The sequence below is a fragment of the Haliotis rubra genome, unplaced genomic scaffold (genome assembly GCF_003918875.1).
Source record: "Haliotis rubra isolate DU_JTF1 unplaced genomic scaffold, ASM391887v1 Scf79, whole genome shotgun sequence".
NCBI lineage: Eukaryota > Metazoa > Mollusca > Gastropoda > Lepetellida > Haliotidae > Haliotis > Haliotis rubra.
In genome coordinates, this window is record NW_025767512.1 from 1936954 (window position 1) to 1964088 (window position 27135).

General features: G+C 39.7%; 2 protein-coding genes and 2 long non-coding RNA genes across 4 annotated transcripts; all 4 read left to right on the forward strand.

Moving 5' to 3' along the window:
* Nucleotides 1-3751: 3751 nt before the first annotated feature.
* LOC124261158 lies at nt 3752-4304 on the forward strand. Its single transcript, XR_006894265.1, has 2 exons — nt 3752-3908; nt 4200-4304. It is a non-coding gene; the product is annotated as an uncharacterized LOC124261158 (long non-coding RNA).
* Nucleotides 4305-4482: 178 nt separating this feature from the next.
* LOC124261142 lies at nt 4483-7374 on the forward strand. Its single transcript, XM_046695468.1, has 2 exons — nt 4483-4615; nt 5141-7374. The coding sequence occupies exons 1-2, from the start codon at nt 4483-4485 to the stop codon at nt 7372-7374; spliced, it is 2367 nt and encodes a 788-aa protein (XP_046551424.1).
* A 16-nt stretch (nt 7375-7390) lies between these two features.
* Nucleotides 7391-10481, forward strand: LOC124261143. Its single transcript, XM_046695469.1, has 2 exons — nt 7391-8306; nt 8446-10481. The coding sequence occupies exons 1-2, from the start codon at nt 7391-7393 to the stop codon at nt 10479-10481; spliced, it is 2952 nt and encodes a 983-aa protein (XP_046551425.1).
* Nucleotides 10482-10736: 255 nt separating this feature from the next.
* Nucleotides 10737-11289, forward strand: LOC124261128. The gene is made up of 2 exons (XR_006894262.1): nt 10737-10893; nt 11185-11289. It is a non-coding gene; the product is annotated as an uncharacterized LOC124261128 (long non-coding RNA).
* The last annotated feature ends 15846 nt before the right edge of the window (nt 11290-27135 follow it).

A 27135-nucleotide genomic window follows, 5' to 3' on the forward strand; every position in this document is an offset into this window, starting at 1 on the left:
AGATCAATGCTTATGAAATACTGCAGCGCATAGAAGCTTGATCCTTGTGAGACTAATTGACCAGATAGAGAGGAATCGTCAGGAATCTAAACTCGCCCATTTTATCTTTTACCTATATCTGCCTGACACTGAGGATAACTGTATAAGAGTGAAAGAAGCCACAGGAGGCTATAGTAGGATTCTGATTATCTCATGAACATGTGTTCACTATAAAAAGTGATAACACCAGCAGCTGTTCACGATTGGTAAGAGTATCCGACGTCACTCATGGCATCCGACAAACATACACAGCGACCTGAACAATTATGATTCAACGACTATGTCATTTATTTACGTTTACATTTGAATATGTTCCCTTTACTTTGAAAGGTAAGAATATCTTCCCTTTACTTTGAAAGGTAAGGTTTTCAATAAATATGTTTAAAAATACAGGGTTGTGCTTTCTTTGGCATTTGTTCTTATGACAGCCTGGTGTTGCCACTTTGCTAGCAAACATTTTGTTTTATACATTTTGTTCGAACTTTCGCGTTTCATTTCTATTAATTTTATAAATTTTAAACGCACATTAGCACATGAACATTGCTTTGGATATTTTCTTAACTGTGTTATAACCTTCCGACATTTTCACGTATTTTTCTGGTTTTGTTTTGCCACAATCTTCTGACTATGCTAAGAAAAGGACATATTTATGCCATAGTACATCAAAATACAATGGACTCCCACCCGTACCTCAAATTCTTTGGATTAACGAATGCCCTGTTAAATTAACGGAGTATTGTGTATACGTTAAATTCTTATCCTTATGTCACGCTGAATGTCGTTGTTTCATTCTCCACATAGTTACAATGTGTTGCTGGAATAAAAATATCCAACGAAAACATAGTCCTCCTTGACGGCTCATTGAGGTAAACCTTCTCTTCTTACATTTAAATACGTTTTTATTACAACAATTTAGTCCAGACTTTAACAATGTGTCCGCTTGTTATCGTCTTCCGAAATAGTTGAGGGTATGCTTGTTTAACCGTGGTACTGCCAGCATCTGAGTGACTGAAGGTATTGAGGAAAGCACCTGTTCTTTCCAGTAAGTGGTGCCTGGAGCATAGTGTGTGCCTGGAGTTGATACGAATATGAAACCAACACCAATTGATTGTTTTTGTCTGCAGTCAAATTGGAATTTCCTCTGCAGCCCTGTTCGTCCTTTAGGCAAACATTTAAACTCCAGTTGAATCCCGGGTAAACATCCGACGTCAGACACACCGTACACATCGTTATTGGTTTCTTGATCGCGTAAACACATTGATTTGACGTACGTCCCACACTGTAGGTAGAGCCATGGGTCATTTTATAAACAATATGATCACTCCGTCTCGTGGACAGTGAACCAAATTAGTTTAATGTCATGCCCTGTTTGTTTACATCTCACAGAACACCGTATGTATAACATTTTCTGGACTTGTGTAAGTATAGGCATTGTCAAGATGTGGGTTAGGATTGTTCCATAGAATAGTTTGTTTTAAATAGTTTAAAGCACCACAGTCTGCATTCAGATGATTGGTTGACTGTCTGATCGCAATGGATAAGATATAGGGCGTAATCTGGATGACCACTAGAATAGGAACCACCGATCTGATGCGTCTTTCTTGATAATGAGGAAGCATTTGACTGTTACGCACTGTGTTCTATTTGGTAAATCATACAATCTTGGAAATACTGGGAATTTCTGATGTGCTAGACAACGAAAAAGCTAGTATTACTTTGGTTATTTACAGAAGGAATTTGACTTAAACAGGCTTGAAATGGAAGGTTAAATGGCACCTTCTGGACCCCTGCTAAAGCCAAACCAACATTATGTTCCAACCAAAAATGCATGTTTAAATAACAACTGCAATGACAACTTTGTTGGATATGAATCAGTCAAGGATATGTTATTTGCCAAGAGTTATGGAACTGATCAATTGCATTCGAATAATTTAATATCATGTTGTTAATCTACTCATGCTGGTGCCACTGGCACGTCATCGATATGTGCCTGCTAAAAGTAAATGATCAAAAGAAAGTTCCTTGGCAGACAAACCTCTTGCATTAACAATAACACTAGGATGACCTGGAGATGGGAGAGCATGTCCTATCAGAGCATCAGAACACTCATGACAGACAATCCTATTTGTGAACGGCAAAACAATTGAAAGTAGTCGTGTAGGTTCCGTCACGCCTAAGGAACCTTTCTGGCATTCGTGACAAGCACCAGGAAGTCAGCATTCGTATTCATTGCTTTTAGCTATTCATGTCATGTACTTGGCTACAATTAAATAGAAAACTCTCACTATCTTCGTGTCGCCTATTTAATGCAAGACAAGTTCATACGTGAAGAAAGCGTCACGAACATCTTTTTCTATGAAAATGCATGCATACTTCGACAATGTCCACCCACGATGATATACCTCATTACGAAGGGCAGAGTTCTGGACCATTTTCATCATCACAGAAGCTCAAGAAAATGCCGCTTCATGGGAAGTAATGACAGACTGTTTATGCCTTGCTCAACATTACAGAGTACACGGAATGAGACCTTTGGACGACAGCAGCAATCGTAGGTTTCTTATTACCTGAAAATGTGACGACGCATTGGAAAGGATAAATCTGTATCCACATAGATCTGCACTTCGTTTCACCAGTGAGCGTATCTCTGAACAAAACGAACCCCACTAACCCGGACGTTGTTACCCATAGATATCCGAACAGTTTCTCAGGTTTATGGAAGAGGTACTTTTGATATTCTTTGATATACGTGTGTTTCTAAGCGAACAACACTCACATTGGAGGACTACCTCACAAGCAGGCTTTACCGATTACAGACGGACTACCACTCTCACGGATCTTAAGATACTAACTGCCATATAGACATAATAGCAAGAGGCAAGGCAATTACTTGAAATGATCTCAAATGATCTCTATTGAGTAATATCTAAGAAACATCTCGCAGCATACTTAGTTAGCGGCGCCGACACGTACAGACATGTTTTCATGTCGGACGTTAGTGAGTTATCAGAGATTGAATCTACAAGAGTTTCGTTTCATTTGCTGTCATAGAAGTGACAAATCCTTTTGGCCATTAAAAGTCACATCCACAAACTTAAAAGATTCTGATAATGTTAATGCGTATTGTAATAGAATCTACAAGAGTTCTGATGACATAGAAGTATCATGATAAGATTGTCAGTGTGTATTTGTTTCAGCAGTGTTACTGCTGCACGATGTTGTTTGTAAACAATCCAGTCTGAACCAAACAATCCAGTGATTGTCGCCATGCGATGACGGACCATGTGTTTATGAATCACTATGAAATAATTACGGTACCACGTGTTCGCGAAAATGTGAGCGCATCCTGCCCCATCGGTGGCTAGTCAATTGTTCACCTGAAATAATTACGGAATGCTGAAATAACCCTAGAAAGAACATTTAAATGTATGGAAGCAGTTTCTTCATAACCCTGTCTCCAATTAGCAAATGGAAAAACGTTCATGGTATAAATGGCACCAGGGGAACCATGCACAAAGAGAACACATTGGTAGAGAAGTGTGCTGGGACTTAAACCGTTATGTTAATGCTAAATACAAGTTATGTTATATTCAGTAATGTTCAGCATTGTTAAACCAGGCATGAATGAGTGTATTGTACGGTGGCCTAGTGGTTAACACATTAGACTTGTGATCCAAAGAGCTAGGGTTCAAATCCAGCGTAATGGCAAAACTTTTGTAAATTTAATTAGTAAATATATAGCCTCATTTTCATTATTGATGGTCACATGACCTAACCCTTGCACAAAATCTTCATGCAAAGGCTGATTCACTGTGCTATCCACATGGTCACTTGGCTGTCTGCAAATCTCTCCGTATGGCAACACAAATGTGAGTACTTTTAATCATACATTGTATAACTTTATATGACATTTGAATAGTATATGTTGTTGGAGTTATCATGGGAATATTTTGACCATTATTATTGTGTATTTTGATAGAAAGCTGCTATTGAAGCATGTTACTCAAATGCGTTGTCGGACAATCTTCAAACGTTTTACCTAACAATTTTGAATAGCTATATTTGATAATTATGAAATCCTATATTTGAAAATTCAGAAAAGTTATATTTAAATGCTGTAATTGATGTATTAGCTAAAAGAATCATTTTGTTTCTTTTAGTTTCTTAAACCTCATCGATGGACCGAGTCATGTCAACGATAATAAGCCAATGACTTGTCACCGACTACCGAAAATCGTAACATTAATAAATCCCTGTCGATGCGAGTTTTCGAGTTGTGTTCTTGCATCTACATTTGTTTAAGAAAATTTGCAGACAGTCAAGTGTTACATGGGTGGTCAGCAGCATCCAACGTTTAGCAGTGGCTGCTGATATCTTTACAAGTTTTACACCACCGTGTAACGTGTGTAAACGTCTGGAGTGCTCAAGGTTCAAGGGTGAGGCATGGCGTCACAGGGCAACGTTGATGATGATAGTCACCTCTACAGCGAGGAATGGTCACGTCGTCATTCTTCTGAGGGGCAAACAACGTCCATGGTTGGTGATGTGAACACTGACAGTGGTGGTGTCGGTGATAGTGAGAACACCGCGAGAGTGTCGACAAATATTGGGATGCAGTTACGTCAAAACAGAACTGTTACAGAAAAAGGCAGAATTGAACATTTGAGAGTTTTGAGAAATAAGACTGTTTCTTCTTTATCAGCATGTACTAAGAGTAAAAATGAACTTGATCGTTTGAAAGAAAACATTGACAACTTGCATTTAGTGAAATCTGGTCTTGACAACTTTAATGATTTGTTGATATATTATAAATCATGTGTAGATTTGTATTGCAGTCAACTTGAGGAAGAAGATAGAGCTTTGGTGAGAGAGTTCGAATGAGAAGGAATCATCATTCCTATGCTTCAGAGACTCGTTAGTAAGCTGGGTCCTATGTGCAGAGAGAAAATGGCTAATGAGTTACATGAATCTGCGTCACAGAAAGGTTCAGTGAGTACTAATAGATCTTCTAAGTCTAAATATTCACACCGTTCTGGTAAATCAAGTTCAGTTAAATCTTCACATACTCATGAAAAAGCGAAACTTGCAGAGCTTCTTGCAGAGAAGTCCATGTTCCAAGCTCGTGCCCAGGCTGAGATGAAGCTGAAAGAAGTGGAGCTTGATACCAAGATTGCTAAGACAGCGGCGAAAGAGAAGGTGTACTCTGAGGCAGATGCTGCAGGTCAAGGTCAATGTCTAGGTGATCCCACTGTCACATTAAGATCTGTCACGACTCCGTCGTCACAGTACAATCAGATCAGTCAACAGAAAATTAACCCTTCTGCAGCAGACTTTTTGCCAGTAAATCAGAGCTCATTGAATCATACCTCTCAAAATCCAGGTGCTAGTATTGCTGTTGATAATCAGTCCTCATTGTTTAACCATGCTGTTCTAGAGACACAAAGACAGATGTCCCATGCTATGTTTCTTCCCAAACCGGAAGTGCCCAAGTTCACAGGAGACCCGACAGAGTTTTCAGCCTTCCTCATGGCGTTCGATGCCAGGATTGCTCCACATACGTCAAGTGAGGCAGATAGACTTTACTACCTCGATCAACAACTTCAAGGTGAGCCCAAAGATCTTATATCTGGTTGTCTTCATATGGATCCTTTAGCAGGGTATGCTGCTGCAAGAAACCTGCTTTGCAAAGAGTATGGTGATCCTTATAGAATCTCGACAGCTTATATGAACAAGATTCGTACTTGGCCTAATCTAAAGAATGAGGACAACGTAGGACTCAAGCAATTCTCTATTCTTCTGACAAAGTGTTATCATGTAATGAGAGGTATTTCTCATATGATTGTCCTTAATCATGCACCAAACATGCAGTGTGTTGTTTTGAAGCTCCCGGCGTATCTCCAAAGCAGGTGGAGGGATCGCGTTACGACTATGAAACTGAATGGGCAGGAGGAAGTGGAGTTCAAGCATCTCGTTGACTTCATCGACTTCGCTGCAAGATCTGCAAATGAACCTCTCTACAGTAAACAGGCACTGCTCTCCAAACATGATGATACAAGTCGTAAGGATAGGTTCTCTGATAAGTATAAACAATCAAACAAGTCTCAATCCACAAGTTTCGCTACTCATATCGGAAGTGAATCACAAAGTAAAAGCAAAGGCATCTCTTGCTTCCACTGTAAACAGTCTCACGATCTTGACGATTGCAAGTTATTTCTACAAAAGACACTTTCTGAAAGACGAGAGTATTTGAAGGAGAGTAACCGGTGTTACAGTTGTTATGGACTTAACCACATTTCAAAGGGTTGCATGAAAAAAAGAACTTGTAAACACTGTGGCAAACGTCATCCTACTGCTTTACATGATTACAATTTTCAGTCAAGACAGGGGCAACCGGACTATGTTTCCAAAGAGAAGTCATCCACTGGCGAGTCTAATGTCATCACTGGAGCTACGTTCTGTGACAATCAACGATTCAAGGTTAAAGAGACTGTGCTACAACCTATACTTCCTGTTAACGTCCGACAGAATGGAGGCGATAGGGTTGTGCAAACGTACGCCATGTTGGACAACGGCAGCACAGGATGCTTCATCACAGAAGGACTGAAGGATGAACTTCAAGCAAAGTCATCACCAACGTTGCTGAGGTTGCAAACGATGAACGGAACAGACCTCATCAACACAACAGTGGTATCAGATATTGTGATCTCTGACCTCTCTGATAGACAGTTTGTTAGTTTGCCACGCACATTTTGTAAAGATGTAATGCCCGTTGGTCACGACAATATTCCTAAATCGGATGCTTTGATGCAACTACCAGGTCTCAAGAATGTTGCTGAAATGATGCCGCTGTATCGACCAGACCTGAATATTGGCCTTCTTATCGGCAGTAACTGTTCAGATGGTCTTCGACCTCTTGAAGTCACCCCATCATCTGGCAATGGACCTTTTGCTGTGAAGTACAAACTTGGTTGGACAGTAAATGGCCCTCTTCAGCTCAAGTGTAATTTGGAAGACAAATCAGTTGTCTGCAACATGGTGGTTCTAAAGGAACATGAGAAGGTATCAGAATGCATCACCCCTGACACTGTGCTGAAGTTGTTTGAACTAGACTTTAACGAGGCTGATGTTGGGAAAGTCCCTGGTGAACGAGGCTATTCCATTGAAGATCAAAGATTTATAAAGGAGACCGAGGAAAAATTGAGGTTCGTAGATGGGCATTATGAAATTCCTCTTCCTTTTTGTAACGATTTAAATATGCCATCAAACAGGGAGCAAGCTGTCAAAAGGGTACTTTGGCAAAAGAAAAAAGATGATGAGCAATGCACAGTATCATAAAGATTATGTTGCATTCATGGATACACTGCTGGCAAAGGGTTATGCCATTGAAGTTCCTGCAGACGAGATTACTTGCCAACCTGGACGCGTCTGGTATCTGCCACACCATGGAGTGTATCATCCGAAAAAGCTGAACAAGATCAGAGTGGTCTTTGACTGTAGCGCCAAGTATGGAGGTTTATCAATCAATGATGTTCTTCTACAAGGCCCCGATCTTGCCAATTCTCTCATTGGTGTTTTAGCTCGTTTCAGATCAGACCAAGTTGCCTTCATGGGAGATGTAGAGGCCATGTTTCATCAAGTCAAGGTTCCACGGGAGCACCAGGACTATCTACGGTTTCTGTGGTGGCCTGATGGTAATGTTCATAGTGAGCTGAAGGAGTACCGCATGACTGTGCACACTTTCGGAACTGTATCCTCTCCCACTGTTGCCAATTATGCCCTGAAAAGCACAGGAGCCAAGTCCAGATCTAACTATGATGACCAGGTTGCACAAACGATAGAACGCAATTTCTATGTCGACGACTGCTTGAAATCTGTGGAGTCTGATGAGTGTGCTAGTGACTTGATAAAGAATGTAAAGCTTGCATGTGCGGATGGTGGATTCAACTTGACAAAGTTTACAAGCAGCAGCAAGATTGTTCTGTCCTCCATTCCTCAAGAACATCGCTCCAAGGAGATTCAAGCCGTTGACCTCAGTCGAGATGATATTCCCATGGAGAGAGCACTGGGGCTGCAGTGGGATACCAAGCTGGATTGCTTCAAGTACACGGTTGACTTGCCAGAGAAGCCGTTTACTAGACGAGGAATTCTGTCCATGGTGTCCTCCTTGTATGACCCTCTAGGTCTCGTCGCACCGGTGCTGCTGCCTGCTAAAAGAATCCTTCAAGACTTGTGTAAGGACAAGGATCTAGGCTGGGATGACAACATCGGTATGGAGTTCGCAGGCAGATGGACAAATTGGCTCCAGGAAGTCGAAATGCTCAAAGGTCTAACTGTTAGAAGATGTCTGAAGCCTCCTGATTTTGGTGATGTATTGTCTCAACAGTTACATATCTTCTCTGATGCTAGCTCCACAGGATATGGTTGCTCTGCATACATTAGGCTTTTTTGACATAAATGGAAACATCCACACAACACTTCTCCTGGGCAAAGCTCGACTGGCTCCTTTGAAAACCCTGACTATTCCCAGATTAGAACTGACAGCTGCTACTGTGTCTGTGAAAATAGGACAATTTCTCCTGCGGGAACTGGATGTAAACATTGACCGTGTCACCTACTACACAGATTCAACAACTGTTCTGCAGTATATTCGCAGTGAAAAGAACAGATTTCCAGTGTTCGTCGCCAACCGAGTGAAGCTTATCAGGGACTTCAGTACACCAGAACAGTGGAAGTATGTCGATTCCAAAACCAACCCAGCTGACATTGCATCTCGAGGATCTAGCTGCTCACAGTTCCTGAAATCCATTGAATGGTTCAATGGTCCAAAGTTCTTGAGAATGCCTGATTCAAAATCAATTTCGGAACCTCAGAAAACAATTGAAGCTGCTGTGATGTCAACGTTGAATGAGACAGCGGATTCCCCTGGAGATGTTGTTAGTAAACTCCTCAATTATTACTCATCCTGGTACAGACTGAAAAGAGCAGTCGCAATCTATCGCAGGTTCTTCAACTTTCTGAAAAGCAAGTCTCAAAAAGGAAAGCCCTCAGCTAACGCTCTTTTGTCACTTCAAGAACTCATAGACTCTGAGGAGAGTATTCTTTCCTTTGTTCAGCACATGGAGTATGGCTCAGAAATCTCAATCCTCTCTAAGAACACAGAAATGGGTTATCGACCCACTGTACTACCAAGAAGTAGTCCTGTCCGCAATCTCTGCCCATGCTTTGTGGATGGTTTACTCAGAGTTGGAGGTCGTTTGAGCAATGCCAACATCAGCGACACCATGAAGCATCCTGTCCTATTGCCACGTAAGTCTCCTCTATCCGATCTGATTGTTCGTGATGTACACGAGAGACTAGGTCATGCTGGTAGAAACCATGTCCTGTCTGCACTAAGAGAGGAATTTTGGATTACAAACGCTAATTCTGCTGTCAGAAGTATTTTGAACAAATGTGTACTTTGTAGGAGATTAAAGATGTCCACCGGTCAGCAGATTATGTCCGATCTCCCGACCAACAGGGTACAGCCATCTCCACCATTCACCTGCACTGGACTAGATTGTTTTGGCCCTCACACCGTCAGAGAAGGACGCAAGGAAGTAAAACGGTATGGTGTCCTGTTTACTTGCATGGTTAGCAGAGCTGTTCACATAGAGACTGCCAACTCCTTAAATACAGACTCCTTTATTAATGCTCTTAGACGTTTTATCGCCCGCAGAGGAGCAGTCAAAGAGATCTCTTGTGACAACGGCACAAACTTCACTAGTGGAGCCAAGGAACTTTGTCATGCACTTGATGAAATCGACCAGTCTGAAGTTCACAATTACTTGTTGAAACTGAACATCATCTGGAAATTCAACCCACCTTCAGCCAGTCATATGGGAGGTGTATGGGAAAGGCTGATACGGTCTGTCCGTGGTGTTCTCAGCCCGCTTCTCCAAGAATACAGTCAACGCCTTGATGATGAGCTGTATAGAACACTCCTGTGTGAAGTTGAGTCGATTTTGAATTCTAGGCCTCTGACAACAATGTCCAGTGATCCGTCAGATGTAGAACCATTGACACCCAACCATTTGCTGATGGTAAGATCCAGTGCGTACATTCCACCACCTGGAGTATTTCAGGCATCTGATGTCTACGCACGCCGCCGATGGAGACGTGTACAGTACTTGGCAGAGCTTTTCTGGAGTAGATGGAGAAAGGAGTACCTTTTAACACTTCAGAAACGTCAGAAATGGCAAGCTCCAAAAAGGAACTTCAAGGTAAACGATATTGTTCTGGTCAAGGACGATAACCTCCCCAGGAATGCTTGGCTCATGGCTCGCGTTGTGGACACTGAACCCGACAGTCGTGGCTTTGTCAGAAGTGTGACCCTCAAGACAAGAGGTTCAGATCTCCGAAGGCCAATTCACAAACTAGTATTGCTCGTACCTGCTGCAGAATAACTTGATTATCTCAGGTATTAAGTGTTGTCAAGACCAGTTAGGTATTTCGCATTATTGTATTGTTTTGTCTTAAACACCCTAGGTGTGTTTAACGGGCCGGGTGTGTTAATGCTAAATACAAGTTATGTTATATTCAGTAATGTTCAGCATTGTTAAACCAGGCATGAATGAGTGTATTGTACGGTGGCCTAGTGGTTAACACATTAGACTTGTGATCCAAAGAGCTAGGGTTCAAATCCAGCGTAATGGCAAAACTTTTGTAAATTTAATTAGTAAATATATAGCCTCATTTTCATTATTGATGGTCACATGACCTAACCCTTGCACAAAATCTTCATGCAAAGGCTGATTCACTGTGCTATCCACATGGTCACTTGGCTGTCTGCAAATCTCTCCGTATGGCAACACAAATGTGAGTACTTTTAATCATACATTGTATAACTTTATATGACATTTGAATAGTATATGTTGTTGGAGTTATCATGGGAATATTTTGACCATTATTATTGTGTATTTTGATAGAAAGCTGCTATTGAAGCATGTTACTCAAATGCGTTGTCGGACAATCTTCAAACGTTTTACCTAACAATTTTGAATAGCTATATTTGATAATTATGAAATCCTATATTTGAAAATTCAGAAAAGTTATATTTAAATGCTGTAATTGATGTATTAGCTAAAAGAATCATTTTGTTTCTTTTAGTTTCTTAAACCTCATCGATGGACCGAGTCATGTCAACGATAATAAGCCAATGACTTGTCACCGACTACCGAAAATCGTAACATTAATAAATCCCTGTCGATGCGAGTTTTCGAGTTGTGTTCTTGCATCTACAATGAATGTCCAGAGTAATTATGTTTCCAATTACTTTTGGACACAGTGTCCAGAACGAATATGAAACCAACACTGATTGACTTTTTTTTGTCTGTAGTGAAATCAGATTTTCCTCAGCAAACCCCTTCGTCCTTTACACAAACTAGTACAGTCCACTTAAGCCCCGGGTAAACATCCGGCGTCAGACACACCGTACATATCTTTATTGGTTTCTTGATCTCGTAAACACATTGATTTGACGTCCGACACTGTAGACAGACAGACAATGATTTTATTACAGTCTCACTTGTGTACATACTGTTGATTGATACACATATAAAATATAATACACAGAGGGTATGAGTACACAACCAATCACTTAGTGACTTATGAGAGACTAAAACCTAGTAAATACATACATAAATATAGAAATATGAATATATGTACATATGTAAACGCATATAATGCTGCTAACAGGCATAAAAGTAAAACAGTATAATTAGGAATATAAAAGGTCACGTCGTTTCGTAAGATAAGATTGCAGGTTCTGGCAGTGTGTAAAACAATATTACAATCACTAAAAAGTACGACAAACTTTAAAACATCATTAAGGTTTGTAACTGTTTGTAACTTTTCCAGCTGTGTTGATATTTTTGATGAGGTCGTCTATGTACAGTTTAAACAGCAGCGGAGATAATATTCAGCCCTGTTTAAGACCTCTGTTTGCGCTGAACCAAGCTGTCTGTAGATGATTGACTCTAACTGAGCATTGAACGTATTGATATAAAGATCTGAATGCTGACAGCATTCTTCCTTGGACGCCACACTTCATCAGTCTTTCCCATAGTTTCTCAGATCATCTGCAAGTGAAATGACCTTTGCAGAGACGTTGTGCACTTCCACTGACCCCAGAGTGACCGAGAGATGGGAGGGCATGTCCTCCCCCGGCGTCGGCATACATCCTCCACAGTGCGCCCAGTCTTGTAGGTTCCGTCATGCCATAAGGAACTTTTCCAACATTCGTGAGTTCAAGTAAGCCACTATTCGTATTCATTGCTTTCAGCTATTCGTGTCATGTTCTTGGTTACAACTAAATAGTTCGGGATAATGTTTCACCCTCTTCGTGTCGCCTGCTTCATGCAAGCCACATTCGCATGAGAGAAAGCGCCACATAAAAACAAGCCAATTTTCTACCGACGACGATATACCTCATTACGAAGGAAGAGTTCTGGGCCAGGTTTATCATCACAGAAGCTCAAGAAAAAGTCGCTTCATGGGAAGAAAAGACAGACTGTTTATGCGTTGCCCAACATTACAGAGTACAGGGAATGAGACATTTGGACTATAGTAACGGTTTAGGTTTCGTATTATCATGTAAATGTGAAGACACATCAGAAAGAAATCTATATTCATGTAGGGCTGCACGCCATGCACTTCGTTTATGGCCTAGGGTTAAGAACGTTTCTCTGAAAAATACCGTGAACCTCTTTAATCCGGACGGTTTCACCCATAGATTTCTTAGGATTATGGAAGTGTTTTGTCACTTTATGTTCTTTCATATGTGTCTGTTTCTAAACCATCGGCACTCAATGAAGAGGAATGCCTTACAAGCAGGGTTCTGACGATTATACACGAACTACAACTGATGACATCGAATATCAGGATACTCCTGTATATGGGCATCATTGAGACAAACATGATCTATCTGTATCACGACGGAGGACACCAGGAATTGACTTCCAGAACCAATGAACACTTTCACCAAAAGCTACCTCATTAACCCTCCAACATTAAGGAAATATGTTCATGACACTCATGGAATAACATATTTCTAGTGAACAGTCCTACGTGTATCTGGATGTTCATTTTACATTTACTGACCATAACAATATTGATTTCAAGACATATAAATGAATATTTTATATTTTATATCAATATATGTGATGACAGACTTTACAGTTGGCCTGATATCTCCTGTCAAATGACTAAGCCAATTTTGAGTGCACTTTCTCGGACGAGTCGATGATTCGTGTACTAATTTCGAGAACAAACCAATCTGAATGAAGTGTTTAGTTCCAGGGTTATCAAAGGGCATGATGTTCAAACGCTCGCACGTCTGAGGAAAGCTATTGCCATGGTGGTCTGTAAAGTGTCGTTAGCACACGGGTGTGACATTGAACTGAATCTGTTCATTGCCCAGAGTTGATATAATTGCTCTGCCATTGATCCTCACTGCTGGCTACAGTAGGCGAATCAAGAAACAAATAGTGAGTACGTGTGTTTGGTTCAATGCCTCTTTCAACAGCAGTTCTGCTACGTCGGGCGTGCTCGTATCTGGCTGTGTGGGAGGAAAGCTATAGAATTGAAGCAAAGATACAGTGCACATAAAAACATGATAACCCAAACGAATCGCCGACTCAGGCATGAACAGCTCCTTGCAGTATGTTTTCATGGTATTTCAGGAACCCTTTGAGAATATAGTCTTACTAAAGACCTGTGACGTTAATGCACTGCGGAGTCTCAACCATCATGCCTTCTTGTAGAATACATCTTTTCACATGGATTTTTTCATGTGAAGCCTTGATTCCCTTATCGAAACAAACATTCCTATCAAGGATTAGGTGGAGGAACTACACAGATGTAACTGTATCTGAATCTTCATGTGGTTGCCTATCGATCTGTCTGCGATCACCAGGAGACTGGCCTTGTTTGACATGACAGATCTTAATTCATTGTATAAGACGGGACTGTGAAATCAGAAAAGGGGTGTCTCACTCCAATAGGAACACGTACGTTTCTCCCGTCTTTTGCAATACTGTAATCATTTAGAAAATAGTCCAAAACACCTGTAAAATCATTCTTAACAGTTGAAAACAGTGTTGCGATATCAATGAAATTATTTTTTGTGACTATCATGCGCTAATTGCAATAGCGCGTCTAATAATAATCTGCTGAAATGACATAAATGTTTATGACTGAAGGATAGTATTGGGAGAGTATGATATTTACCTACATATCGTAATGTTGACACACTTTTTGCTTATCCATGAACACAAAGACTACCATGCCTTCAACAACAATAGACATGTCTAATTGTTTTAGGAGGAACATTATTTGATTATTGGTATTGTTAAACTACACCCTGTTACACTGCATTGTCTCTGTTACGATTCATAACATTGTGTTTTAACAATAATTAGTTGCCAGGAAAGTGTTACTACCATATGCAAGCACTTCTTTCAGTGACGCTTCAGATGTTGGGATGTACAATATTGACAGAATGTGGATAGCAACTAAGAGGGCTTTTATGCAAGCAGTGGGTATAGGTACAGTCCGTCTGGGTTCAAATGAGAACGATGAATGATAAATAACTCGAAATAGGGACAAGTGCACAAATCATTAATAAGACACATGGGCCAGAGACCTCTGTACCCAACAGGATCTGAAATTTGGCGTTATACGATCGATCATGGAAAAAGTTGTTTAAGAAACCATCATGTAACCCTGAGCTATTTGCGCGCTTTTCATTTGAACCCAAACGGACTGTAACTGTTGAAAATGTTGAAAGTTTTAATAATGTGGTAACCTTTACAAAACAGTTCTTGTATAAACAATTCCTTGGGGAGTCCAATATGCCCTTTCTTCACTGCGTTGTATGTGTAGCAGTCTGATATTTTGACACGGAAGGAATGTTAATGACAATGTGAAAGATTAAATCTGTCAAGCCGTTTTTCATGACCATTGGAACCCGCCTATTTCTAAACATTTTCAGATTAAAAACAACACAATTGCCAGCCTGTAATAATGTTGGATGCAGTGAACGGGGTGGGAAACACCTTAAGACTTACCACGTCACTTCCCCAGCTTTCACTGGAATTACTTGCACAGGTAATATACTTAGTTACAGGCACTGAAGTCTATAAACATGTTTCCAGGCCATACCTAAAACGTGGTGAGCTAAAGGGGTTCAGCATATCTCAGCAGTGGAAGGGAGGATATCAGGTATTATGAAGTCTAGGTGGCTATATATAACAGAGACCAGTGAATCTCAACAGCTGCTTAGACAAACAGGCAAATCATTACATTTGTATTTGTTGCCGAGAACCAAAATAGTAATTATTATTCATCTCTGCCTTTGACCATAATCTCGACATCTTTGTTGGTACCGCACCCATCATCTGCAGTGTTCCAGTTCAGAACAGAATTCATAACAAAACAAGTATCAGTATCACTGAAGATACTGTTCTCATTAAATTCTTGACCCCGTAACTGGTAGGTTATTCTGTAACGTATCCCCTTAACTGCCAGAGTAGTACCGTAGAAGCATAGTAATATTGCACATTGTCCTTCAGCACGTGCGACAGTAGAAACAGACCTGTATTATTTAATACGCAGGTGGTTATAAGTATATTATCCGAGCTGTCAACTATCAGGGATACTGCAGAAAGTGCTCTTAAGGATATGTCGGAACCACAAACACCGGAAGCATACCTTCAGCAGCATGTAATTTTGTTGCTTTCTGCTGTCTCGTTATTGATGAGCACATCTAAACGAGTTGTGTTATAACAGAACATAATATCAGCCTAAAGAATTTATATAAACAGTATTTTTATCATTTACCTCAGTTTGAAAATAAACGGGGATTGAGATACAAAGCACTTTTAGCCACCTTATTTTTGGGCAAAATGGTAAGGTTCGCATACTTCTTTTCGCAATGTACACGACATAGTTTCGCTATATGGAGCAAGAATTGTGGAGATGATACATATCGGATCTCAAAACTAGCTGTCTTGTCTTGGGATCTAAGACAGATACATTTCGTTTTCTCGATTTAAACAAATGTGATTGGACACATTAGTCGTTGATGGAACATGAGCTTTCTTTTATCGTCGGTATAAGAACAATAATATGAATTGGGCGATGGCAGAAAATATCGTGATATCCCAACAGTTTTTGGCAAAGGTATAGATTGATCTGAATCGATGACAACGTTCCAAACATATTGTTTATACCAGCCTCCTATGAGACGTTCAAATGTAAATGTAGATTCTTTTGAAATTAGTACAGAAAGAGACCCCTGAGTAATCATATACATAACGCGCTGGACAATGAATAAGTGTGTGCATAGACAATCTTAAAGTCCGTAAACTAACTGAAGCAGAAAAAACCCACATCGAAACTAGAAACACTTCCAATTATTGAAATCGTGCATCATGTCAAAAGACACAAGTAATTTGCCTGACAGTGTTACATAAAAAGAAATAGATGTTGTGTTGTAAACTAAACCATTTCGTTGTAACACGAAACCAGAGATGAACCAGACACCCAGGGGACTCATTTCATGGTTACCGCGAGGTTGTACAGTACGTCTCTGTCTCTGGGGAGTCTGTTTGTTTGGCATGGGTGATGAATATGAACAAACTCTTGGCCACATATGTTAACTCCAAGTAGTATTACCTGTGCTCTCTTTTTTTCACTCCCGTTCAAAGGAAAATTAAACAAGAAATGGATATTCCATGGTGATTTATTTGTTATTTGTACAATTGGTTGTTTTTTTACCTTAAGTTTGCAGTGTTTCGGCTATTGCTTCCAACGTGGTACCCCTTCCATAGAGTTCGTAATTATACTGCCACATCCAATTGTCTATGATATATTCTATTTTGCATGGCAGTGGCAGATTGTACTTTCTTTGACATCAATTTTAACTTTGTTTATTTGTAAGTGTATATTTATGTGGTTTTACACATATTTCTCTTTTTGACTTATGTGCCTATTTAATTTTAAACTTTGAAGTCAAAACGTAACACTGTACACTAGGAGACCCAAAGCATGTTTATATCAAATATAGTACGCCAAAACAGCCGACACGACAGGAGCGATTTCCGAAGTCGTTGATAAATCTGTGGCGACTACAAGTGTCTTCATTGATCGGACTCCTGAAGATCCGGGTTAGACTTCATCTTCAGCAACCCATGCTTGTCGTAAGAGGCAAATAAAGCTATCGGCTGCTGCTCAGGCTCGCTCACTATTGTTGACACATGCCATCGGATCCAAATTGCTTAGATTGAAGCTCATGCTGTTGATCACTGAATTGTCTGATCCAGACGCAATTATTTACAGACCGTCGCCATATAGCTGTAATATTGCTGAGTGCGGCGTTATGCGACAAACAAACAAACAAACAAACAAACAAACAAACAAACAAACGTCATTGATCAGTTGGCCGATCACTGAAAGGTGATCATAAAAAAAGTGTAATAGAATGTGTATTCAAATGCATAGACTACTCTGGCCTACCCCTGCCAGTCTTGGCACAGAGGGAGTTGATACTTTCTTCATTTGGATCACCACGATGGAACGGACCGAAGATACTCGCTCATGGTCCTGCAGTCGAACTTCCTGGCCTTTCCAGGTGTATGTTATAATGCTAGGGTAAAGATAAAGGGGTCTGAAGTGATAAAAAGGAAAAGTTTAACGCCTCTGTATTTATTAGTGCTAGGGAATTCAAAGTGGTTTCCCTAGGAACGTGAAATGGTCGCCAGTTTGTCATCTCGTGAAAAACGTCTCGCCTTAACGTCACTTTCACGGCCATTGAGACGAGCCTCTCGTCCAGTGTGTAGCTGTATATTGTGTAAACGTCACGTTAACTATGTATCAGCCATTCTTTTAAATACAGGCATCGACAAGCTGATCTTAAATCAGAATTAAAAACACCCACTAGTTGATTCCTTTGGCTAGTGGAATCCTTGGACTACCTGTTTTATACTATCGAGAAATATTGTGGCAGAAATGACCTTACGAGTTAACTGCCTTAGACAAATACTTTGGCTTTTCCAAATACGACGAATACTCAGTAACTTTTAAACTTGATTATTTTGGGTGAGTTACTTTGTTCTTAGTCATTTTTAGTTTATACGTCAGTAGTATTCTGTTTACATATAAACTGACGTTCAAAAGAAAGTACACACCTGATTCTTTGGTAAAATATTTTCTTTTAAACAGCATTATTATTGAAAAAGTGTTTTGGTTCTGCCTTGTCACAAACATTGTGCAAGTGTTTCCAAAACACCACAGATATTGTACCCAATTACAACATTGCTAGCAAATATTTATGGTTTTAATGGGAATAGTCCCAAAACACCAGGCGTGTACTTTCTTATGTACGTCAGTATAGAACTACCTATGTAATAACTTGTCACCATAATATAGATTAAAATCACAATACAAATTCTCGACTTTCAACCGTATAACTGGGCGGCATGGCTCTGAATTCACCGACATCGGCAAGGGCTTCTCCTTTTGTTTGACAACGGCTTATGAATGCCCATACTTTTGATTTTATGTTTCCATATGGTCTGAATAATTCCTTGTCATTTTATGGGTGACCATAGCCCATAAATGGATTCAATCCCGACCATTCGATGTGAGCGAACGTCCTAACGTCAGGGATCCACATCAAGTGTGAAACATTGATCTTTTTATACGTTTGATGTTTAGCATTCATAATATATTCCAGCCACAGAATTTTATCTGCGAAATATCTGTTTCACAATATTTCATTTCTTTGTCCAAGGACAACTTTTCATCACCCGTAAGGCAATTCAATGTTCCATAACACGGAAATAATGCATTATGAAACAATGAAACTGTTTCATGCAGTTAGGGTTAGATATAAGTACGTTATTAATGCACAGATTATATTCGGAATCACTGTAAATATGATAACCACTTACCTCCCGGACTGAAGCCTGTACATTGCACGTCACTGTCACATAAAAACAAATGTCTGTGGTTTGTGAATTCTATTTTGACTTGGGAATGGGAAGACAACGAGGTGTCTGAATTACATCGGGGATTATTGCGTCCACATCGTAAGACATAAAAAGAAACCCTCAAGTTTATAAAAAGTTTTCACTTACTTCAGAGACAAATGGGAGAATGGAAGTACACCCCTTTAAAGGGAAACATATACAGAGGTGCGCACCATTCACAAAACTGTCATGTGAAAGAAGAAATTCTACAATAATTGCATCGGTTCCCAATTGCGTAGATCTATGTTCATGTTGCTGATCACTGGATTGTCTAGTCCAGACTCGGTTATTTACAGACCGCCGCCATATAACTGGAATATTGCTGAGTACGGCGTATAACTATACTCATTCACTCACTCCAATAATTGATTATGTGAATGGGAATGGATGAAAACAGCTTTCATAGTGTTGAGGGATAATATAAAGAAAACAATAAAAGCTTGCCGATATTTATGAGTGAGTGACTGAGTGAGTTTGGTTTTACGCCGCTTTTAGCAATATTCCAACAATATCACGGCGGGGGACACCAGAAATGAGCTTCAAACATTGTACCCATGTGGGGAATCGAACCCAGGTCTTCGGCGTGACGAGCGAACGCTTTAACCACTCGGCTACCCAACCGCCCCGCCGATATTTATGAACAGTCGCTATTAACACTGCTCGCTCACCTACAGTTACTCATTTGTCGAAACACTCACACTAATAAATGTTCAACACTGACATCAAGAACGAAAACATTCCTTCCAAAACCTAAAGCTGTACTAAGCACTCAGTCTACCTTCCCAGCACTGGCAGTTGTTCGATGATTATGACATCTCCGCTTGTCTTACTGAGACGATTCCTGTATGATGAACTTGAATGTAGATTCTTTACAAAGACTTTGATGAACTACGGTGGCGAATCAAATACAGTTTAATAGACACTATCTATTCTGCTCCAAAGCCAAACATTCTTGGTCTGTGTAGCATGTTAACAGTAATATACATCCATATTAATATCACACAATACGGTTATCTGGAGTCAGTCTAACCCAACATGAAACCATTAAGAAGATCAGTTTATAGCAGCTGCAGTATATTCACAATAGGCAACTTCTTCACTCACACGTAGCAAGCGTAAGTCAGGAGCCTCAAGGTCTCTCGAGAATATTGTCATGGTTCTCGGGGATCAAGACGTTGCTATGTTTTTCTTCTGAAGCCCTTTTTCTTTAGATTCTCAAATGTGAATGCCATGCGAACATTATACCCCACAGGCTCGTCAATGGTAAACAGATTGCCTCCACTCGATTGGAATTAGATTTTTGTGACTCCTTTTTCCTATGAGAATGGTGGCTAACACAGAAACACTCTCTGTTTATCTATATCTAAAACATCATTGTGAAAAACATGATTATATAAGTGTGTCATATTGTCCTCAGATGACATTTAAAACCGTGCCAGCACATACTGGCGTTTGACTTCATTGCACTGTCTGATATGTTTCGTAAAGGCCAGCAAGAAACGAATACTTAACGCAACGTGGGTACGAGTGTTAAAAAAGCAGACAATCACAAAGTTCAGCATCGATTTTTCTGAACAAAATAAAAGCCAGTGACTCCCGGATATGGAGCAGCACGTATTTCTAAATATATTTTGTCAAGATTTATACGTAAGTTCAGGAGTTTCGGCAATCTAGACTTATCAGGTCAACAACATGTTTTGCACATTCTATAGTTTCAAAATTTGGAAAAAGGTATGAGTTTACCAAACAATGTAAATAATGGAAGCGATTGTGCTATCGAAAATTTGTAATATATTTTTTTATCACGATTCCAAAACAATGTATCTTTAACCAAAATCCGTCATGAATTACAATATGCATAAATGTATTTATCCTTTTACGTTATTAAATCAGCACATAGCAGTGGGAAGCCATTCAGAATAAGATAGCCCAAACAGAAACCAGACTATTGAATCCTTTAGTCATCCTGGTAGATCGTTGGATGTCGTGATTCCATTAGTTTAATGCGTCGATTTAACTCTCATATCAGTTGCCCAAGCGACGGAAAGAACCGTCTCTGCCACAATACTTTTGTTGTGTTGGCAACGTTAGAATATAACGTTGAATTGTATGGTTTTGTTGGTGCTTCTGCAACGTTATGGAGGAACGTTACCAAAGTCTCTTTTTGCTGATAATATTGCATTACCATATCATATAATCACTATTTTTGTTAATGTTTGCATACAGTATTCAACACATTTTGAACGATTTCGTGAAAATAATAATAGTAACAATGAGAATATTCATAACGCGTCTTTTCCAGGCTAGATATCCTGCTCAAAGCACACAGTCTGATCATTATTACACCGAATAACCCAAGCTGCCTCTTAGGCGGTAGAAGGTCTCACGACATATTTTACTGGGTACCCATTTTCTGCTTACGTGCCTGAGGTGAGACCACATGTATCGAACGTGCTTCTTGGTGGGGCAGGACTGAAGTCCTTTCACAAGTCAAACTGTCACACACGGTCACCCATCCAAGACCCCTCCGCGTCCATCGTTGCTTAACGTCAACTGATTGTGACCTGAGCGCTATTCACAGGACCACACACCACCACCACCAAAATGTCATGTGTCAGCTTTTAGGTGAATGACGAATAAGCTGACCAAAGCAGGTTTGGGTCAACTTGTTTCTTTTATACATACACTTTTATATTTGCTTTGTCAAGGAAACATCGAGGCACAGGTATGGGAAAGCTTGTGTCATTTGTAAATGTTTTGTCAAGGAAAATGCCACTGGCAGAGATTACTGCGATGATTTTCCTGTCATGTTGTACGTACTGTCAAATTACTTTACATTTATGTGAAAATATCTACTTTGGGTTGATGGTGAAATTACAAAAAGCCTCACAATTAGTGTTATTCCGATTTTACTGTGTTGATTAAAAATCTTAAAATCCACTGACTTACGGGGTTATTAGACACACACATGTGTATCACAGGATCAATAGTTACTTCAGTGCCAAAAACCAACACTAAGGCTGCAGAGACGTTTTCACGAAATGGTAACACCATGAGGATTATGTGAGATAATATGATTTATCATGAGGCTTTTTCGATAATATACAGAAACCTCAACGTGTTGTCTTTATGATTCGGAATTATGCAGTAAATTGATTTCGGGTGATGTTTGCAGAGCATATAAAGTTCGGACAATCAGATTTTACAGTTTGTGCCACAAATAATGTTTAGCACATTTGAACCTGCGTCCTTCAAGATCATGAGACAGTTACCCTTAAACTATATACACACCGCACACTGTTACTTAACTTTAGATGTAATGAAATGTTATAATCATAATACTTTTAGTTTATCAAATGGTAAACTAACCAAAGGATAGCCAAAGGATGAAAGATACAGAATCGCGTGGAGGGTCTTGGTGATTTGGTTGACACTGTTTCAGAAGAAAGTGTTTTCAAGGTAACATCCTATAACCTCAAAAGCGTGGGATTCTAGTCTCTCAGTGATATCATTGCAGAGCTGTCAGCTTCAAAAGGTCAAATTAATCCTTCTTTGGTGAAAGCTGCAAGCAGGGTCCTGTCAATGCAAAGGACTAATATGAGTCACGTCAGCCTTTAAGTCCTTCTTGGCGGATTTCCTGACTGCTTGAGTACAGAATGTGTATGATTCAATTGTGCCACTTCCGTCCATGAAATTGATGCGATCAACCTAGTTTCTTGTCATGGTGTCCAGTAAATAAGTTGTGTTTCATTAACACTGACTTCCTCTAAAAGTCATGTGCAATTGGACTGAGTTATTTCCTAGTACGTTCGTCCATAATAACCAAAGGAAGAAGGAAACAAGATATTTCCAATTAGCTCAAACAAGTCTCTAACCTGCAGATATATAGCGTCACAATTAAACTATAGGAAACGTGAATAACGCAAGGTTTCAGTTAAAAAGAATAAATGCCAACAACCCAAGTTGCCTGCCTTGGATTCTTATGGCACTTCAAATCTGGGTTGAGAAGGGTTCCAGGTCATACAGAGATTTGTCTGACGCAAAGAGCCATAAAATATTTTATCCATCATTCACACACAGCAATAGAATAACGTCATTGCCAATATTTCGCGTTGTAATGACTCGGCTTCAGTAGCCCTTCTTTGTAGAGTGTTTTGTGTTGTCAGTGTCAAGAAGATTGACTTGGCCGTTACTGTTATCAAATGCATCTAGATTTTGAACGGACGTTGCTACCACTGAGCTTCCAACAAATCACCAATACTGGTTACCCATGGCCACTTGCACCAGCTCATCACTCACACTCACGGGAGTCCTAGTTGTTCATACTTTGTGTTCCATAGTCTCCTGATCTGTTGGTCCGAAGCGCATATTCGATAATGATCTTGTTTTCTGTCTAACACCCTCGTGCCCGTTTCGGACATGATACTTTTGCTCGAGAGTTGTTTGAGCAAGGTTACAACATTCAAGGCCTTACTGAAGCTTTCGAAAGGTTTGACGGTAGACACGTGGAAGCCATTTCCCAATTCGACGTATTGTGAAAAGAACACAGTGTCAGGTGCATTTTCATACTTTGACTTTTATAATAGGTGATGTGGAATTGGGTTTAACGTCGTGCTTGAGAAGATTTCGCTCATATGACGACGTGCATGCGTGTGTATGTGTATGTGCGGCTGCTTGTACTAGCCCAGACTGAAGCTGCTTTTATAGTGCTAGCCAACTGAGATACCATGCCGCAGTGAAGCATGAATACCCCACTCAGACACATTATACTGACCCCGAGCAGACCAGTCCTTGTACCCCTTAATGCCGAGCGCCAGGCAGGGACCAACAAGTACCATATTTTAACGTCTTTGGGTATGACGCAGTCGGGGATCGAACCCGCGACTTTCCGCTCTCCAGGCGGACGCTCTAACCACGGAGGCGGTCACTTTTATAATAAGGTTGTCTTTATACGTTGGTGACTGGTACGCTTACCGTTTAGCAAACACCTGGTATCATCACAATTTGATAGGCAGAGATTTCACATGAATATGTGACGATTGGTGAATGACACACACTGGTGAATGACCTGCATCACTTTCAAATGTCCATTGTAAATATTTCAATTGCGATAGCATTCTTGCCTAATAATTTCAATATTGTTTGGGAGGGGGCTACCTCAGTTGTGAAAATTGTGCTCAATCGTTTTTCTTTTGTTCAAATCAAACCAGTCGCACTAACACACCCTATCAAGATCATGTTAATAATCGATTCACCAGCACCACAAAACTTAATATGAACAAGTTTTGGTTAAGCGGACAACATGTCATGTACATGTATAACAGGCAAACTGTCATGGATATCCATGGAAAATACGGTAGCCCCGTAGGGATATTGACCATAATATGTATATTTCGTTTATATTAAAAATCTCTGCATTTAGGTCCGACAACTCGGTGGATGGTTGCGTGTATAAATATCGTTGAGAAAAAAATACAGTAGACTAAAGATTTTTCAGCAAATATTATTTTAACTACCTATAACAGCCGCTATAAAGAGGCACGCATTACATTCATGTACTTTTATACTTGTTCAGATAGACAACTTCTTGCCACAAGATGTTTTCTCTTGTAAACTGATGGGTGCAAATGCATCTCCACAGCATGAGTTGGGAAATTGGGGTCGTCTTGTGGTTAAAATGTCCTTGCAAACTGTATGTGAAGCAAATTTCCGGTTACTGCTGGGGTATTGCTAAAGGCAGCATAAAATCAAACTTACTCACAATTTAAGAAGTTTATTCGAATATATTGATTTCTACGATGCAACTAATAGGAACTCCAGGGCTTAGCATACACTCAAGATTATATTACATGCTGTTATGACAGTGTGCTTTTTGTAATTTGTAATATCACATTGATTTAGTGATAATCATTATGGGTCACAATGTTTAAAGTTTTGAGTGTGGGTTGTGGCTCGCATCTCGCATCATGTATGTTCAATGGCTATATTATTTATAGCGGCAGAGTAGCGCTTCAGAGTTGCCTCCCTTGGCAATCTTGTGTATTTACGGCTTTCATCATGCTGTGTGTTCCACATGATTTAATAAAGTTCTGTGGAACACCTAAGCGCTACCCATAAGCGTAGTGAATTGGGTTACTTCAGACATTTCTTCTTTCCGGGCTCAGGATTGTGGAACACCCAGCCGACATAGATCCGCTCAGCGAACTGCGTTGCCACAGATTTCTGAACCTTTCCATGACCCCTACACAAGTTTGAGTATAGAAAGCAAATACTTATATAAGGTCAGTTTTGTATGATCGAGGAATGGTTTGGTGGAAACTAATTTACTCGTTTACATTAAGACGGCGTTGTTTGACAGCCTATTTCAGCCGTGTCAGCGTTTATGTCCACATTATTGCCACTGTGGGACATGGTTCATGACTGTTAGGAGGTCTGCGGCAGTTGCCAATGGTTTATGTCAATCATGGTGTAATTACAGACAGTAAACCCCAGACAAACGGAATAAAGGAAAATACATGACTTTTCCATCGGTCCATGTCCCTACTAAAGTCTCGTTATAATATATCACAACATTATCAAAGCAATATTGTTCCGTGTGTTGTTTGTCTTGTAATTGCATCAAGAGAGTACCATATATATTCGAGTTTGAAAGTAAGTTGGTAAGGTAGTTTTTGAGATAATATTGTATAATGCTTCATTATATGCTGATTGATTTGTCTGGTCATTGCGTTAAGAGTCTATCATCGATATATATCTAACTTTAGTGAATATACGACTGAATTTCAGATTAGCATAGTGTGTTCTCTATTCTGCACCCTTTCACTTTCTCCTTTCCCAAATCTATCTCTTTCCCCATCCTCATTTTTTATAATCTCATGTTATTAATAACGACATCAATAATTGATCAACTGTGACATGCGTTGTGTTATATGTTTTATATTTGATGAAATGTGAAATGCAATGTACCGTTAGTAGTAATATTAATTAAAAAAATAGTAAATAGGGTAACTTTTTGACGTAATCTTGCACAATAGCTTCAGTCCATGATAAAAATGCCATGTTAACGTAGTTACATGTGTAGGTGTTTCAACAATAAATGATTACTAGATAATTGATTTGCCTTGTAATTGGACGCTAGGGAAGAAATTACTACCTGTCATGTTAAACGTCAATGAGCTATGATATTTTAGTCACCTCAGTTGCACCATATGATTAATTATGTGTCTTGAAAGGGGATAAGAGGAGCAGCATTTACCGTTTTAAAACGTTAATGAATAAAGTAGGTTTACACTTATGGACAGGTCGACGTCCATAATGCGCTTACATGATTTATGAATTGTCTTAAAAAAGTACAAATTGCGATAGGGGAGTAACATTTATCGTCGCGTTAACAATCATTGAGTTAGTTTGGTTTAAAGGCAATTTGAAAACAACCCAACAACATACTATAGTAGATTGCTCCTAGCGGGTCATGTGAGTGTGGAAGGATAGCAACACTGTCCCATAAACTTTTAATAAACTACCGGGCTAAAGAAGGTAGACACACAATTTCATAACTTGCAAACAGTACCCTTAACACTGAAAATGTGAGGTTCATCACACAACCATCATTTCCGTATACACACCTCCTAAACGAATTGTGCCCACCCCCTCCTCCGCCTTCCGGTATTTTATAAAATGGAAAGCAAGCATATGTGAACAACAGTTTTCCTTTGTGTCAGTCACATGCGAAATGTAAATGACCAATCCGTGCCAGAATAATGAGTGACAAGAGGACAGATTACTCTGAGTAGTAGTTATGCAAAAAGTCGTTAGAATATTTAGAATACACTATTGCCCTGATTAACTCCTTTGGGACACGATCCTGTAAAGATGAATAATAGATCTAAGCCTACCCTGAGATGAAAATATTAATTTAGTATTTATCTACTAGCACAAAATAAAACGAAAGGACAGAGATTTATTTTACCTAATAGCAAGACTAACTGACACAGAAATCGATTGTCACAGTGTTGAAATGGATCCAGAA